Genomic DNA, 17,770 nt, shown 5'->3' with positions numbered 1-17,770 from the left:
TGCAAAATTGCTGGATCACATGAGCAGTCCTACTGTAGAAGGATAGTTTGCTATAAAGCCATTAAAAAAAAAACCCTATAAAGTAATTTGTGAAATATATAGTAAGGAAGACTGATGCTTGACATCTTATTATGAGCAAATGGAGTAGCTGTATTTTTGCTGATGAATCACAGTTGCATGGTGTCACCTTTCCTACATCCTACAAAATTACTGGCCATACATTTAATATTGATTTGAATTTTACTTTAAAAAAAAATAAAAAATATCAGAGCAGTTTCTTAAAGGGAAATCACTATCCTTTAAGGAACACAATTTGTAAATAAATGAATAGCTTAGTTTTCAGCCTGTGCTTTATTTCAGTGTAGCATTTTGCTGGAGTCCTAACAAGATTAAATGGCACTTTAATTGCTCCTTGTGCCTGAACTTCTCAGAGAACATTTTTGTTGTTTTGACGTTTTTCCTCCTTCTCTCTCCTTCACTATTTCACCTTCTGGCTGTTTTTCAGTCTGTGCCTCTTGCTTTCATGCTGTCATATTTCAGTTCTTCATTTCTCTGCTTTATTTTACCATTTCAGAAGAATGATCAAGTTAAAGCTTCCTCTAATCTCACACCTGCCGCTAAAGCTAAGGTCAGTGCAAAGCCACAGCATCAGAAAGAAGAATTTTCTAGAGAAATGTTGATGTTTTTTGTTTATTTGGCAAGTATGTTTGTTGTGTGGGCAAGCATCAAATCCAATGAAAATTTAAAAATCCCATTCCTTCCTCTGTTCAAACTGGAGTTTAACTTTTTATGTAACTCTCCTTGCAGTCGTGCTGGCCTCGACACAGGCGTGTGAATGGCACGATCTTTGGTGGAGTTTGTGCACCTTGTACGTGCTTTGGTCATGCAGATGTGTGTGATGACATCACAGGAGCATGTGTGGTAAGTGTCCCTGCAGGAAACAATGGACATGGCCAACATCAACCCAATATACCTGTGCAACTGAATTAGTGACCTCTGACACCTGGAATAATGAAGAATCAAAAAGCCAGTGAGTAATAGAAGAGGTCTTTATGTTGAGGTTAAAGATCCCCTCACACCAAGATATGGTGTCTTTAACAGTAAAGGAAAGAAAAGATTTTCTTTATCACATAGGATCTATGTTTTAAAATACAATCGTTTCAAGGTACGGCATTGAGAAAGCAGCAAATGTATGAATTTTCATGCAAGATTTATCTTCCCCAGCCATTTGTCTCCTGCAGTATATTCAGTTTATGGTATGTGGCAGGTAACTGTGCATTCTGTTTTAGTTTGATGAGAAGATATTGTTAATGCCTTCCTGCTTCTAAATTTATAGTAAACCTTGAAGGAACACTTAATGAATTATACTTCAGAAAAATAATAAAACCATGATCTCAGTTAAATCAATTTTTTTTTTTCTTGTAGACTACGGAGATTTTACCTACTAATTCAGCAATTAAATCTGTGATATTATCCATAGTAAGCCTACCAGCACACCACTGTTTTCCCGCCTGTTCAGTAGCCTTTTGGAATGGGTGAATTATGCTGAATATACTTTTCTGATTGACTCAAGGGCATTTTTAGTTTTATATTGTCTGACATGGCATAAAGCTTGAAACAACATGTCTAATTTCATTAGTCTTGCAGAAGCACAATTTAAGCCAGTGCCAGTTTAGTGGGATATACTCTCATTTCCCTGCAGAATTTCAAGCAGACTCTGTAATGTGCATGTTTCTAAATGTTCCCTTTTATTTCCTTAAGAAAAACCTGCTGGGAAAATGCCAAAATGAAAATTCAAGCTTTTTCCAATATAATTTGGCACTTGGAATTATTACTGTTCTTCCTGTTTTGCTCATAGAAGATGCTTAATTGCATTGCAGAGCAAAACAAGATATCCTTAATGTGTGGATCAGTGGATTTTTCAAATTGCTTTTTCATGAATAGAAGCTTAAAATTATTCTCAATTTAATTATACTGTAAGTCTCCAAGAAGTACCTAGAATGAAAAACATGTTTGACGTGACAGTCGTGTTTTGAATCTTTCACTTAATACTCAGTGAAAATGTTTATCACTAGGGTAATGTGGATTTGTGTTTCCTGACAAATTTTTTTTTGCATTAATGACCGTATTCTCCAGCTACAATGTTTATAATATTCGTGTGGGATAAAATGAATTAAGAGGAGAGAAAAGAAAGGAGCAATCTTGTTTAAGGTATGCCATAACTGTTGACTATTTTGCTTAGGGGTCCATAGCCAGATGTAAGTTCTGAGGTTGTTGGCTTCTGTGTCTTCACATTTTAGCCCCTGCACAGCTTCCCTCTTTATTTTTGTCTGTAGCACCAGCCTGGCTAAAAGAGAAGGCCATGTAGGCTGCCTATTGCTTTTTGTGCTTTTTGGTTGGAGTGAGCTGTTGACTCAGGCAGCGGAGCTCCCCCTTCTGATGTTCCAAGGGTGCTGGTGAAAGAGAACACAGCACTGACAAGGAAGTGGAAAATAACCAGCTGAAGATGCACTCTCATCTATACACATTATAAAACACTTTGCATTTTTTCTTCTGTAGCTTATACTAGATCAGGCTATAGAGAAGAGGTGCACAGGGAGCTTAAAATAATTTCTGGATTTTCTTACAACTTTGAAAGCGCTGTAAGTCGGATCGGTTAGTATCCATGCAGGCTATTAAACGCTGCTATTCAATTTGGATCATAAGCCTTTTGAAGTGAAAGAGAGAGAAGTCTGAGTGCTGAAAAAGAGAAATGTTTCACATCAAAGGCATTCTTTCTATTGAGGTTTACACAGCCTTTTGGCCTCCTTATTATTATTCATGGTGTTTTCTCAGTAATACAACAGACAATTTAGGCATCTAATTTACTGATATGATACTTCTTTTAGCTCTTCCTTAGCTTTGAAATGTAGTTGAAAAGAAGCTGAAATGTGTTTTTGACTCATGATAAAAGCTCAAATCATCTGCTTCGACACAGGCCTGTATAAAAAGCTCATTTTAACGTATATCTTGCAGTAACCTGCAAAGCCCTTTGATCCCTAGAGCAGCCACAGAGAGCTGCACAATACCTCGTGCTCGTTACCATTGTGATATACATAACTGCTTTGGTACATAGGGCAATTTGGAACATTCAGAAATATTCTTTTGTACTATCACACACACACATTTACAGTAGCTTTAGTAGGTTGGTCAAACCTAAACCTTGCGAAAAGCAAGCACATGTCAAGGTGTTCCATTCATTGCAGGATACTCTGCTCCTATTAGTAAGCCCAGAGAAAGTAGTAAGCCCCAAAGATATGGTCAAATTGCCCTAAGTGGGCCATCCCCAGTGGCATCCTTTTCATATTGTATTCCTCTGTGTATAAACAGCATACACCATGTAGAATGAGGCCGGGGTCAGTGCTGGTGGATGTGTGCTTGAGACAGTGTTTGTCACCAGAGCAACAAAATGTCTTTACCCATCTTCATATCCACCATAAAAAAATTATATGTCCTAGATAAATGCAGTACAGGCTTTCACTCAAGTGAAGATGGGTAAATCCTTTGCAACATCCTGATTACATTTGTATTGTTACACCAGGAAAGGGAAATGTCTGCTCATCTTGACACTACGGTAGTTTGAAAATGCTAGATGAGCTTATTCATGCTTCCAGAGGCAGAATACCATTGTCTGGTCTAGACAGCTCAGGAATATACTAAAATAGGCACCCAGACTTGCTTTCTTTAGCTGGCTTTAACAGCCTCCCTGGTTGTCTCTGTGACAGGTATCCTGAGGAAGGGCAGCAGCATGCCAAATGTGCTATCTTGGATCTGTCATAATCCCTGTATAAGGTTTTATTTTCATCACTAACATTCTATTCTAAATGTTTCTTTCCATGTTCATATACACTCAGCTGCATGTGCTGTAGTGGTTTTCAGTGTGAATTTAGGGTTCCCTAATATTGGGCATTAAGTTCATTTGGTTTCTTCAAAAAAGGGAGAGCTGGCTCAGGAGGAAATGGTGGAAAACACTTTCCAGGACTTCAACATGGAAATTTGTGAGGAACAAGGTCTGAGTCATATAAAAACTTCTGGACAAAAATAAATCCCACGGTTTTAATTACACAGAGGTTGTCTAACTGAAGTTTAAAGATGTTCAGAGGTAAAAGAGGTACAGAAAGTTAATGCATTCAAAATAGCGTGAGATACAATTGAAATCATTGTATTGAAATGATTTTGGAATTGAAAGCATAAGTATTTGGTCATGAAATTGTTCCTGGACACAAAGCCTATGGATCTGTGAAAAAAACCCATGGATTTTACCAAACCACTAGATCAATGTGTTGGAACAGCCTCTATTTCCATGGGAATAAAAAGAAGGCAGATACAGTGTACTGAGCAGGTTAGAGAAGCTGATCACAATGCATTTTATACCCAGTCTCATGACGTGAAAAAAACCTGTACAGTTTTCCTATGAACCTGAAATTAAGACATGAGAGGCTTAAGCATGCTTTAAAGAAATTATCTCAGTATAATTAGACATTGCTCATACCAGATGATGTTCAAAACCATTGCTGTATATTTGGCAAGTTTCAAACTGAGATTCAGCCAATTGATATCAAGAAAGCACAAATCTTTCGTGAGGGTTGACAATATTTTTAGAAGGCCTTGTCTACTTCAGTACTTACAGTACTGATCTGTAAATGTGGCAGATTAGCAAGAAGTTTAATGCATCACTAAAGAGAACAGGCAGATCAGGTCACATCCACATACTACATAATCCTTTTTCTTTGTCCTGTAAGGTCCAAACTGGCTCAGGGAGAAAAGTATAGGATACACAGGATCATTATTTCTCAGATAAACTAACATTCACAGTATGGCATGCTCAGATTTTGGTCCTATATATGTGGGGTTTTCTTTTTTTTTGTTTGTTTTTAGATTTAAAAATCAATTAATTGCTTTTGAACATGCTGGGGACCATCAGTACTAGTCACTTTTTAAGCACTGCCTCCTAAGGGCACAGGAGCAGGCAATTCCAAAATGGCAGATGTCAAACAGGCAGAAGGCCAGCTTGGCTGAGCAGGGATCTTCTTTTGGAGATAAGGCAAAAAAGGATGTGGTGGAAGCAGGGTCAGGTGATGTGGGAGGAATACAGAAATGCTGCTTGCCTCTTTAGGGGAAAATATGGTGTGGTCAAAGCCCAACTGGAGTTGAGGCTGGATGTAAATATGGGGGGGCAATAATAAGAGTGGATTAAATAAGTTAATAGCAAGGGGTAGTGCAGAAATCACATTGGCCCACTACAGGGTGAAGATGGTCCCCTCACAAACAGGAATAGAGGCAAGGCAGAGATGTTTCATTCTTTCTTTCCTTATCTCCAGCATTGATGATGGGCTAAAGGGGTCCCAGTGCCTTGAGCTGGGACCATGGCTGTGAGCATGATAAACTCTCAGTGTACTCTGAACTAGTGCAGCATCCACTGAATCCATATAAGTCTATGGTGTCTGATGGGATTCATCCAGGAATACTCCAAGAGCTGGCTGATGTCATCCTGAGACCTCTCTCAGTCATTTTTGAACAGCCTTGGAAATATGGAAAGACCTTAGTTGAGAGGAAGCTGGCTAACATTTGAATTTTCAAAAAGGTTGAGAAGGATGGCATGGAAACTGTTGGCCTGTCAATCTCATTTCAGTGTACAGTAAAAATACAGAGAAGAGTTTTTTGGGAGGTATTGAAAAACACCTGGAGGATGGTGCAGCCATCGACCACAGCCAGAATGGCCTCATGGGGGGAGAATCTGGCTTATCAAATTTCTTTTATGACAAGGTAACCCACTTCGGTGATCAAGGGCAGCCAGTTGAAATCTTTCTGGATTTCAGTAAAGCTTTTCATGCCATCTCTCACAGATTCCTTCTTGACAAAATGTCCAGCGCACAACTGGATCAACACATCATGCAATGGGTGAGCAACTGGCTCATGGGATGGGCACAGAGGGTTGTAGTGAATGGGGTGACATCAGACAGGCAAGGGAGGGGATTGTACCGCTCTGCTCTGCACTGAGGCAGCCTCACCTTGAATGTTGTGTGCAGTTTGGGGTGCCACAACATAAAAAAGACATTAAGCTGTTAGAGAGTGTCCAAAGGAAGGCCATGAGAATGATGAAGGGCCTTTAGGGGAAGCCTTATGAGGAGTGGCTGAGGTCACTTGGTCTGTTCAGCCTGGAGGAGACTGAGGGGACACCTCACTGCAGGTACAACTTCCTCATCAGGGGAAGAGGAGGGGCAGGCACTGATCTCTTCTCCGTGGTGACCAGAGACAGGGCTTTAATGAATGGGTTGGACTTGTGTCAGGAGAGGTTTAGGTTGGGTATTAGAAAAAGGTTCTTCACCCAGAGGGTGGTTGGGCACTGGAACAGGCTCCCCAGAGCAGTGGTCACAGCAGCCTTGCCAGAGCTCAAGAAGTGTTTGGACAATGCTCTCAGGCACATGGTGTGACTCCTGGGGAGTCCTGCACAGGGACAGGAGTTAGACTCCATGATCCTGCCTGCTGTGGATATTCTATCATTCTGTGATTGTGAGGAATTGGACACAGGGGTCTGAATAGAGTAGGATGAGACACAATACATGGAAATGACTAATGTTAAAGTGCCAGAAAATACTTCATCAAAGTGAAGGTGGTCATGTCTTTGTAACAAGAAATGTTTTCCTACAAAATGGAAGGTTTCAGGTGTTTTACTTTAAAAAAGCAGAACCTGCAAGTACCACTCAGCAAGAGATGTGAAGCTTTAAAGTAGTGTATTAGCTTCTCTCACTTTAATAACATCCTTGACATATAAACTGTTCATATTCTTCAAAAACGTTAAGATATGTCTGAGGATATTTAAAGCTAAACTTATCACAAAAGAAGAATCCATTATTTTTCAGAAAAAGTACAAATAATTTGACATGATGTCTTTAAAAAGTTGAATTGCAGAGGATTTTTCTTTTGAAACACTTAAATTATTTTTGTCACATCTTCTTTAAAAAGCATATTGTCCCTGGCTACTTTTTTGGTATGGCTGGTAGATTCTTTTTGAATGTCAATGCTTGAAATACCAATCAAATGGATTAGTTAACTTATGGAAGTTGATTTTAACCCAGCTGGCTGTTCTAAAGCTGTAATTTTATTGATTAAGTGTTTCAATAATTTGGTATTAGCTCTCAATCTCCAAACTATGTTAAAATACAGTATTGTGATTGAGGCTTTCATTTCAAATATGTGCTGATTGTATGCACTAGCAGTAAGAAAGCACCCTTTAAAACAACAAACAGTATTTCTGAAGGGAAATGCTTTTGACACCAGTGCCCCCATGCCTAAAAAGGATATTGTGCTTTTTCAGGTGCCCGGGTGCAGAGCACAGTGCAAAAAAAGCTTTGTACAAATCATTGCAATTCTGGAAAGCTGTGAGAAAGGAATCAGTGTTCCTTAGAATATTGTCTGATTCCTTACTGAGGATAAATTATGTCTTCCAGTCAGTAAGGCTGTTAAATAGCAATCAGTACCATATGCATTACTTACTGAAATGATAAAACAATTTTAAAGTGTTCCTAAAAAACAATTTTAAATTAAACCTTAAATTTGAAAGTGCCCACACTTAAAAGAAAAAAAAAAAACCAAACATAACAAAAACCTGAAACAAACAAAAAAACTCCCACAAATAAACAAAAACCCAAAGGAAAACAAACCTTCAGAGTTCTTAAGCTGCAGCTTGGATGAAACATTCTAGATTTGATCTGGCCAATAGTCTAAAACGCAGCAGAACACACCCTATTAACAAAAATCTCTGTCATGGCTTTCATTTTGGCCTTTTGAAGTTGGCATATGGTCTTTTAATCCTTTTTTCAGTCCATACCAAGCACATTAATATGGCATTTAACTCTCAAAACCATTCTGTCTGCTTTCTCTGTTTCTGCATTATGAAAGGGCTACTCTTGGGTGTCTTGTGTGAAATAGCAGTGAAAGGAATACTGTGGTGTGCTAGTAATGCAGGGTGAAGAAAGGAAACAGATTAAGCCAGAAAAGTAATTTTTCTGAATCTATTATGGATTCTGTGAAATTACATAGAGTTTCTAAATCCTATATGTTGAGAGGGAAAAAGAATAGAAAGGGTAATTACTCTTTAAAACTTGGTTCTTACTAGTCATCATGAGAAGCTTTTTCTTAGAGTCTGATTTCCATTTTACTAAAAGATTGCTTAATTTGAGATCAGCCAAAAGCTATATACAAAAATGCAAATGTAGTAGTGCCATTTTTGTTCTGCGTGTTTCATATGCTCAGCTTAATTTCTCTCCTATTATGCAGTCACATAGATGAACACTAAGTGTTGGATAGCACCCTATACATGGCATGCTTGTCCTTCCTTCTACTTGTGAAATTGAGGTTGGATTCTATTCTAGCAAATAAAAATTAAGAAATTCAGGCTTTGCTACAGTTTACAAATATTGCTAGCCCTGTACCTTGTAAAATGAACTAACGCACATATATGTCAAAAGTAATAATTAATTTTTTATAAATTTTATCATGTGGGCTGTATTTTTGGAATCAACATCTGAAAACAGTTTGTCACAAAATATGGCCTGTTGCAAGACTGCAATACTAGACCAGTCTTCTGCTGCTTTGAAAGTTGGTTTTAGCAAGCTAAAACAATAATACAGCTGTTGTGCGGTGTAAATTTAAAGGTTTTCTGTCAAATATTCTTTTTGTTTTACATGGAATAAAGTTGTCCACAAGAGCATATGAAGCTCTGATTTGGACAGCTGACCTGTAGAACTGTTTCTCAACAAGCAGAAGAAAATAAGGATAAATGTTGCAGACCTTATACCTATGGAAACTTATGTTTCCATATAAGTTGTCTAATTGTCAGTTTGTATTTACATCTTCTCTTTAGGACTGCAAACACAACACAGGTGGTTCATATTGTGATAGATGCCTGCCTGGCTTCTATGGTGATGCAACTAAAGGGACAGCTGAAGATTGTCAGTTGTGTGCTTGCCCCCTAAATATACCTTCTAACAAGTAAGTTCTGCATTTATTGCATATTGTACTTTTCCTTAGTAAATTGCATTATTTCTTAATTTATATTTTTACAGGTATGCTTGAGATATTTTTTTCCTTCAATTGTATAATGTATTCTGCAATATAAACTTTTATTTTTACAGTTGTACAGAGTAGGCAGATGAAAACAAAATCTGGATGAGACTAAGGCAGAACGAACAACACAGAATTTGGATGATTGCTTTTCACATTAATAGCTAGCGTTTTCTTTTTTGTCCTCCATAAGGGTAGTTGTTTCTAGTTTTAAAGCGGAATTGGCAGATTTGACATGTGAGTTTTTTCTGCTTTTACTTTTCCTTTTCTCTCAGTCTACATAATGTGATTTGTTTGGAATTTGAATTCATCCTTAGATCTTGTAAGTGAAAATATTTTGTCAGCATGTCTCAGAAAAAATACTGTAAATTTGTTTTATTAAACAAAAAAAAAGTGAAAAGTTATTCAAAATTCTGATCTAAGAACCAAAGTTTCCTTCATTACAAAAGCTTGTCTATGCTGCTCCATTGCTTAACTTAATAAATAGACAAAGTGGCTTGAACATTTTTTCATTGGTTTTGTCACAGGCAGTACCTGGAAAATAATAGTATCAAAAGCATTTTACATTATATACCTGAATAAAACTGTTCTGAATCTTGTCTGTGGCATTGCATCCTATTAAAATTGCACTGATCAGAGCAGGAATAGTATATAATTCCTTATGAGCAGAAATTCCAGGGGATTGTAGAATGGGAGCCTGCCTTCCTGTTAACACAGCTCTTGAGTTGGTTTTATTAGATACATATATATGGGTTTATTATATCTGCTGCTCAGGCATGGTTCCTCTGACAGTCTCATTACTTGGTATTTCCTTGCCTCAGTAGTCAATTATCTGTCTCTTGTTTGAGAACTCTGTGCTGACAAAGAAGGAAAAACACTATCACATTTCTGTCTTGCACACATGTGCAACAAACCAAGTCAAATAGATTAAATTTAGGTTATGATTGGCAAAATGCCTGGAGACTCCATTACACAGGCATCGTGGTTCTGGGTGCTTTACTTTCCCTTTGTGAAGTTAACAGTCCCCTTTCTAATATTTAGTTTTCTTGAAAAATATAATAAGTACAGAACAAAAACACAATATAAATGTTCTTTGAACTGTGAAAATGTGTGAGTCCTGAAGTCTACAAAGTTTAGCTTTGTAGAACTCGCTGTAAGGTTCAAGCTCTCCTGATTTTACAGTCTAAACCAATTATTAAATTTCTTTATGAGGAAAAAAGAGTTTTTAAAGATTTAATGTGCTATCTGAATCCTATTAAAATACTTCTATGCTTTCTTACTTAGTTGCCAATGATTTTGTTATTCTAGGGATAATATTTTCAAACAATTCAGATACCTTTGTGTGAAAAACAAACTTTTACCAAGTTCATGTCACTGTACGGATGTAGGATATGTCATGTTCTTTCTGAGTAACTGAACAAGTGACTAATTGTATGTTCAATTTATTATAAATAGCTGTGTATAGATTTTAATTCCTGAAGTATTTAATTCCTAACATGATATGACAGGATATTTGTAAGTTTCTAAGCTTAATACTAAGTTCCCACTGCACAGAGAATATTGTCCATGTAATGAGCCTGTGAGATGTATTTCTATTAAGAAATAAGTTTTGTATTTCATAGCAGAGTCTCATTTATTCATGATGTTTATCATGGTTCCCTTCACTCTTCTCACACCACCTTTGTAATGCCACAGTGGAGAACTGTTCTAACAGTTGTAGAAATGATGTGGTGATTGTGTTGTTCTGTCATTGACTTCAGTGGATTTAGCTACTGCTAATTCCCTTTCCTGTTTCTTAATGGCAGGAGTTTCCATATGCAGTCACTGAAGCCAATCATGTGCCTTCTGAAGCACAGCAGTCATAAATGGCTTGCCATATGTCAGAAAAGAGCACTTGGCCAAATCAGGAATCTAAAATTAAGTTGTCTGAGCTTGTTTCCTATATCCTAGGTTGTATTTTCTTCTTCTTGCATATATCTTCATATATTTGCTTATGTGATGTAGATTAAATCAATACCCATGTTATAAATTGTCTATGCAATGCACACGACTCCTTTGTCCTGTGTTCTTGTAAAGATACTGCTCCTAGAAACTGTTCTAACATTCTTAGTCCTCAAGCAGTTTCAAAGGAAATTTTTTTTTCCCCATAATTTTTAACAAATAGGTGTTTGGGATAATTACTGCTCTTCTCTTGATGTAGGCATAAATTTAATATATGTAGCAAAGACTTTGACAAGAATTCTTTATCACTGGAAATGGGAGATAGAAGATCTCTCACTCAGCCTGGGAAGGTCGGGAGTAAACTCGTAGCGCGTGAACTGAGAATTTGGGTTGGTCTCAGAATTTTAATTTTTTCTTGGAGAATTAGATAAAATCACAAACATATTGTCAGGGGACATTTTCTATAACACTCTAGGAAGCTTTAAGGATGCCCTGTCTCCCAACACAGACTTATCATGTGCATACCCATACTGTATATTCATACTTGTCCTGTGTCCTGACTCGTATTAGAGTTGGTGCCATATGGGAAAGCCTTAAAGAGCAATGATAAATCAAGAGGGCAACTACTATTTTTTTGAAGCACTTTTTGACAAATCAATCCTCACAGTTCATTAGTGTTTAGCATTAGTGAGTAATGAGATTCTCAATAATCAGGAAGACAAACTTTTCTCAGCCTGCTATCATACATTTCCTTTACATCATGCAGATGGGTATTTCTCAATATATTAATGTTTATTGTTGAAATGTGGTCCAGCTATTAAGTCACAGAAAGAATCAAGGAGGCAAGGTCTGAGAATAACCCTTAAAACATAAAAGTTCTACTGTTCATCATTATTGCTTAGTAGTAGTAAGTACATTATCATTATTATTATTATCATCATCATCCTTACAATTATTATCATTATTATATTTAAAATTTATGCAATTAAATTCAGAGCTCTTTGTGGAACTTTGGTACAGTCAATTTTGTACAATGCTATAATGAGCTGTGATAGCATCTCTACAAAGTTTCCCATGAAGCTCTTGGAAAGAATGAGGTTGGGACTGACAAGCAGGAACTTATTTGAAGTAAGTCAGGTGCTGCTGGTTATATTCAATGATAATGTGTCCTTTCATTGCATTTAAAGAATAGAATGAACAATTTTTGTTTCTTCAACTGACTCTTCATCCATTTGTGAACCTATTCTTAAGTTGCAAAATAACACAAACATAATTCTTACTGGAAAGAGAAAAATGCCAGCACCTGTCTTTATTTATTGGACTTGACCATCCCATGTTTTTCTTACTGGTTTCTTATATTTGTGGGATAACACAGAATAAAGAATAGCTGAGGACAGATCACAGGATGGATGACTCCTGAGAAGTGGGATCCAGTCACCATCAGCTAATCACATTAAATGATGCTAATTAAGCTTTTCTGTCCTCCCTGGGCCAATTACTTTCCAGAAGCCATCATGGTATATCCTTCTTTAATATACCCAAGGTCGGATTATGTCTATTTGTTCATTTTGTAGCATGCGCTGTTACCTTGAATATACCTTCCTTCTGCTGTCTTTGTTGGAGCAATTCTGTTGCTTCTCATATTCTCTTTTCCTAGGTTATAAAAGGTAATTTAGTATCTTTTTTTCACACTGGTGCTTTGTTTTCCCCCTTTGAATAGTCATTCTGCTGTGCACCTACACCCAGTCTTTTATTCCTTTTTTTTCCCTTTTTCTATTTTTCTATTTAGTTGACCAGAATTGATTGCCATTATTTAGACGAGGCTTTGTAAAGATGCTCATATGTCTCTGTCTCTAATAATCATTGCAGAATTACAGGAGACCAGATTGCCTCTTCTTCTGTGTAATATCTTTCAGTGTGTCAGGAGGTTTCTTGAGACAAGTGGGTTAAGGGAGAAAGATGCTGACAGTGAAGGAACACAGTTCAGAGTTAAACACAGGCATTGAGATGCAGAGCTTGCAAATAGCAACAGTATCCTTATTTAAAAAAAAAAGGAGGAAAAAACCCCCAAACCAGCCAAAAATAATTAGAGCATAGCAAAGAGGTAAAGCTTTCTGCAAGCTATTCTTAAACTTCAACATGCCTGTGTGGCCTGTTGCTTGAGGTCATTGGCACTCGATTAACTCAAATACACTCTCTGGGAAGCTGTACCAGATATTTCCCATTTTGCCCCTCCCCTTTCTTGTTCACTGGGTTCCTTTCACAGCTGACTATACACAAAGTTAACTGAGCTTTTAATCGGTTGTCCTTCAGAAAGATTTATATAGGGGCCACGTTATGGCACAGATTGTTTTGCCAGGCCCTCGGGGGCACAAACAAGCAGCTGTACATTCCTGCCTTTTTAATGGTATCCAGACCACTCACTGGCAGGCTCGAGTCTCGTAATAACAGGCTATTGGGATGCTGCCATCCGCTGCTCTATATTCAGTGTCGCAGAAATAGCAGAGTCATTCCAAATTCAATTTGCTGGAGTCGAACTTAAGCCCCATGTCCTAGAGCAGAATCACTTTTCCTGGGCACTGTTTTGCAAATTAACAATCTCTGAAGTGGGAAGAGAGCTATGCTGCTAACCATGTTTTCTTTATATTTCTTCCTTGTCCCTCTTCTTTCTCAATTTCAACAACACAGCTTTAGCCCAACGTGTCATTTTGACCGACATCGTGGATTAATGTGTGATGAATGCCCAGCTGGCTACGTGGGACCACGCTGTGAAAGGTAAGCAGACACCATGCTTTTAGTCATATGAAACTAAAGTATTGATCACATGGAACTGTTCTACCTTTTATTACCTCCCCTTCTCATCCCTATTCCTGTTCTGAAACTCACTGAAAAAATTCCTGTGTGTTTTCCTCTGATGTTGGATCCATGAATTTGTGGTTTTGTTATGCTTGTTTCATTGTTTTATGGTAAAATGTAAGGTTTCCTTACATTTTAAGGAGCAAATGCTTCTTCTCATTTATTGGCAAATGCTTCTTAAATTTAAATTTAAGAAGCATTTGCCAATAACTAAGAGTCTTTGTAAAAAAAGTTGCTTCTAGTTTTTCTGTCACTCTTCTGAGATTTTTATAAACCTTTTGTCTCCTTTGTCATTTGAATGTTTAGAACATGGTGATTCAAATATGCAGTAAATTACTGATACTTCACTTACAGAAGTTAATATGAAAGTGAAAATATGGCTCTTCTAATAAGTTGCTTGTAATTTTAATTATTTTTAAAAGAATATTTTACATTTTTGTTGCTTCTCATTTCGTGGTCTTTATCTAGCAAGTAGAACAAAGTAGGCTTTTATGACAAAGAAAGATAATTCTTCTTGGTCAAATACATAGAGAAGTTCAATATGTGTTTCCCACACTTATTGCTAGCTTTACAAAGGCATTATGCTGAAAGGATCATGAGGAGAATTTAAATGAAACAAAGAGCTGGTGTGAGTTCTAGTGCTAAGCTCCCAGGAACCCCCTTCCACAGGAGGTGAGACCACATAGGCAAGGGATATCAACACAGTGTCTGCATGCCTTTGGTCCCTTGGGATTTCACATGGATGGAACAGATTTCAAGAGCAGTTAGTGTGCCAGGGACCTCTGCTAGCTGTTTGGAGGTCATGATGAATCAGCGTTGGCTTTGTCTGCATGATCTCAGTCCCCTGTGACCCTACCAATGACACCTTTTTAGGAGGAGCCAGAGAACTGTGTGATACCCAGCTAGACAGTTAAGGGGCATGGAAACATGGCCCTTGTGTTTCTTAGTAGGCTCTTGCCATTTGGCACTTGCATGACCTGCTTGAAGGATTTTTCAAGGCAAACCCTAAAAAAAGGTAAGGCTTCTGAATGGAGCCTTAAAATATTCAGCCTGGGATGAGAAAAAGTAGGAATAAACTTAGAGTAAGAGACAAGCAGAAAAGCAGAAACCTGACCATATGCTGTGAACCTCCCTATAGTCCCCTCTTTCCAATTTACAACTACTTCCTTTTAAATCCCCTGTTGTGCTATATCTGTCCTGAAGTGAGAGTGCAGGCTGTCACCTGTTTCCACCCATCATCACCGAGTCTGCTCCTGCTGCTGCTATTTCTGCCTGTCTTTTCCTGTCTGTCTGGGAAGTCATCACCTTCTTTCAGCTAGTGGGCTGTGAAGTTAATGACGGCAGGAATAAATCACATCAAGAGCACTTTGGTGGCAGTTTGTCAATGCAGGGTCATTGACAGCTTCCATTAGCAACAAGTGCTGTTTCTGAGTGGAGCACAGGCTGTAGATGCAGTAGGACAGAGTCTGAATAAATGGCTAAATTGGATTTTAGCCTGATCTCCTAAGGAAATGAGGCTACTGTGATCTTTTTGTGTGTGTCTCTCTGGCTGCCTGCGAAGTCATCTGCACTTGTAGGTCAATTTCAACTAAATTTGGCAGAAGGTAGGAGGGCTCAAAGATGATAATTGTTCCCGAAGGTTTTATGAAAAGAAGTGGCTGAATAGAGGTTAATAAATCGGGACATGTCATAGCTAAGGGGGAGAATACTGTGTGAACTCACACCTGATTAAACAGATAGAGAGAGAACAAGAGAGATTGCTAAATGTTCTGCCCATAAGAAAACTTTCACAGGGCAAGGAAAAAGTGCTGCTGTAGCCTGAGGGATTACTCCCTGCTGAGTAGCAACATCCTGCAGCAAATAATCAGCCCTTAGCCTTGTAACCGTGAGATATAAATCCATTGGAAATTAGGCCATTAATTCCAAAGCTCACAGAACTATTTGCTTTTAATTGTAACAAGTTGTTTTAAAATGTCTGCAGCTGTCAATAATAATGATCAGGAGAAAGCATGTTGCATTTTGCTATTAGCAGCGGTTGTATAATTGCTGAGAGAGTTTGCATGAAATTTTCTTTCATTTTAGCAACTACAAAGTGACAAGTGATCTGAGCCACGTGATTTATTAGCTGAACAATCCTAAATTACCATGGCATAATAAGTATCATGAAGTGAGAGCGTGCCACTGTACTTATTTGGCCTAAAAATATATCCTCTGTCCCCTAGGGAGAGACATATATCTGTCTGATTTGTAAAATGTCAAGAAAAAATTACAACTTCTCTCACTGGAACTCTCAGGAAAATGGTGCCATAATTGCTCAGTATTCTGAGGGGTCCAGATCATAACACCATCAAAATAATTGCAGATATAAACTGTGTTGGGAGTTATCATATATCTATAATTGTAGAGAGAACTCAGCTTTCCCATGTAATGTTTTTCCCTAAAAAATTAGACATAAGTTCTTTCCTTTGCTCACTGCTCACTTTTCCAAAAGTGTATGAAATGGCTAGATGTTCTCTTAACTTTATTTAAAGGATGTATGATGACAAAAGGTTGTCTTTTAGCCCAGCACATTTACAGAGTGATGATATCCATTTTCCAAGTATAGTCTTGATAGGGAAAAGAAGCAAAATAGGTGAGAGTCTGGCTTTTCCTGTAGGACTCCGTTATTTATGTGCATGGATCCAGTGACCTTTCCCTCCTAGAAGGAGGGTCAGTGTCCCTCATGTGTGAGGAGAGGGGTGAGCTGACCCATGTCCTTCCTTGCCCCCACGTCCCCCATTCTTGAAGTATGGCACAGAGTGGCCCCAGCCACAGCCTCTCATGAGAACTGTGGCTTCAAACTGCTGCTCAGTGTAGCAAATGTAATTCTTCCACTCGTGCCAGAGCAGCGAGTCGTTGTTGCAGTACTGATGGGAAAAGGGTCAGACATTTCAGGAGATTTGGTACAACAAATGTGTTACACAGGATTGTTTGCAGCTTGCAAAGGTAGGCAGTGTGACATTAGAAAATGCAAGATTTATAGTTGGTCACACAACAGTAACATCTGTGCTGTGCACCTGAGTTAAGATATCTCACTGCGTGCTCACAAGCCATTTCTCCACAGGGCTTTCGCCTGATTTTGTGCACGGCTTGAATGCACATAAATTTCAAAGGCTCTGTAAAAATAGTATTTCCAGTCTTTAAAGTGTTTGGATTTGCAGGCTTAATTAACTCTGTCTCAAGGGGTTTTTTTCCCAGTAAATATAAAGAAATGTATAAAATAGGCCTGCATTTCTGAGCATATATGTGTATATACAGAGCATCATACGGACTCCTATGAGGAATATTAACTCCATACTAACCAGGCCCAGTACAGATTCATACACATATTTTTTTAGAAGTAGCCCTGTCTTTGGCACCACTTATGCTAAATAAAAGCAATGTCACTCACATACACACCTGCATTTGAGAAGGGAAAAGAAATATATTGACAGAATCTTTTTGGCTGCTTTTACTCCTATTTTTGTTTATTTTTTTAATCTCAGAGGTGTTATGTTGTAGTTAGAAGACTTTTTTTCACATGTATTTTGTGTAATGCATAAAAGTAATTTTCCCTGCCACATACTTATTGGTGTTTTTTAATCTAAACCTTCCCAAATATATAATGCTTTGAACCTGAGAAAAGAAGCTGAAGTAGGAATGTACTTAAGGGAATAAAGATGGAACTAAGCAAAGTGGATTTTTTTTTTTTAATCTTCCCCTGCAAGTTCAGGAGAAGTGGTAGAAAAAGAGGAAGAATTTACATAGCTACATGTACACAGGTTTCTTTTCAGCTTTAACTGGTTTACCCCTACTTTCAGGATCATCTTCAGTTGGATTCAAGATTATG

General features: G+C 37.9%; 1 protein-coding gene across 1 annotated transcript in view; it reads left to right on the top strand.

The window, feature by feature from the left end:
* The window catches only part of LAMA2 (laminin subunit alpha 2), a 332,662-nt gene that overhangs the window by 187,394 nt on the left and 127,498 nt on the right, over window positions 1-17,770 (top strand). Inside the window, exons 16-18 of the mRNA XM_018916714.3 lie at window positions 808-921; window positions 8,906-9,033; window positions 13,735-13,821. Of these exons, the coding sequence (XP_018772259.3) occupies window positions 808-921; window positions 8,906-9,033; window positions 13,735-13,821 (329 nt within the window). The remainder of the gene's footprint in view (window positions 1-807; window positions 922-8,905; window positions 9,034-13,734; window positions 13,822-17,770) is intronic.

This window comes from Serinus canaria, chromosome 3 (genome assembly GCF_022539315.1).
Source record: "Serinus canaria isolate serCan28SL12 chromosome 3, serCan2020, whole genome shotgun sequence".
In the NCBI taxonomy this organism is placed as follows: Eukaryota; Metazoa; Chordata; class Aves; order Passeriformes; family Fringillidae; genus Serinus; species Serinus canaria.
Note: the sequence above shows the minus strand (reverse complement) of the source record. Positions and strands in the feature narration are given on the sequence as shown.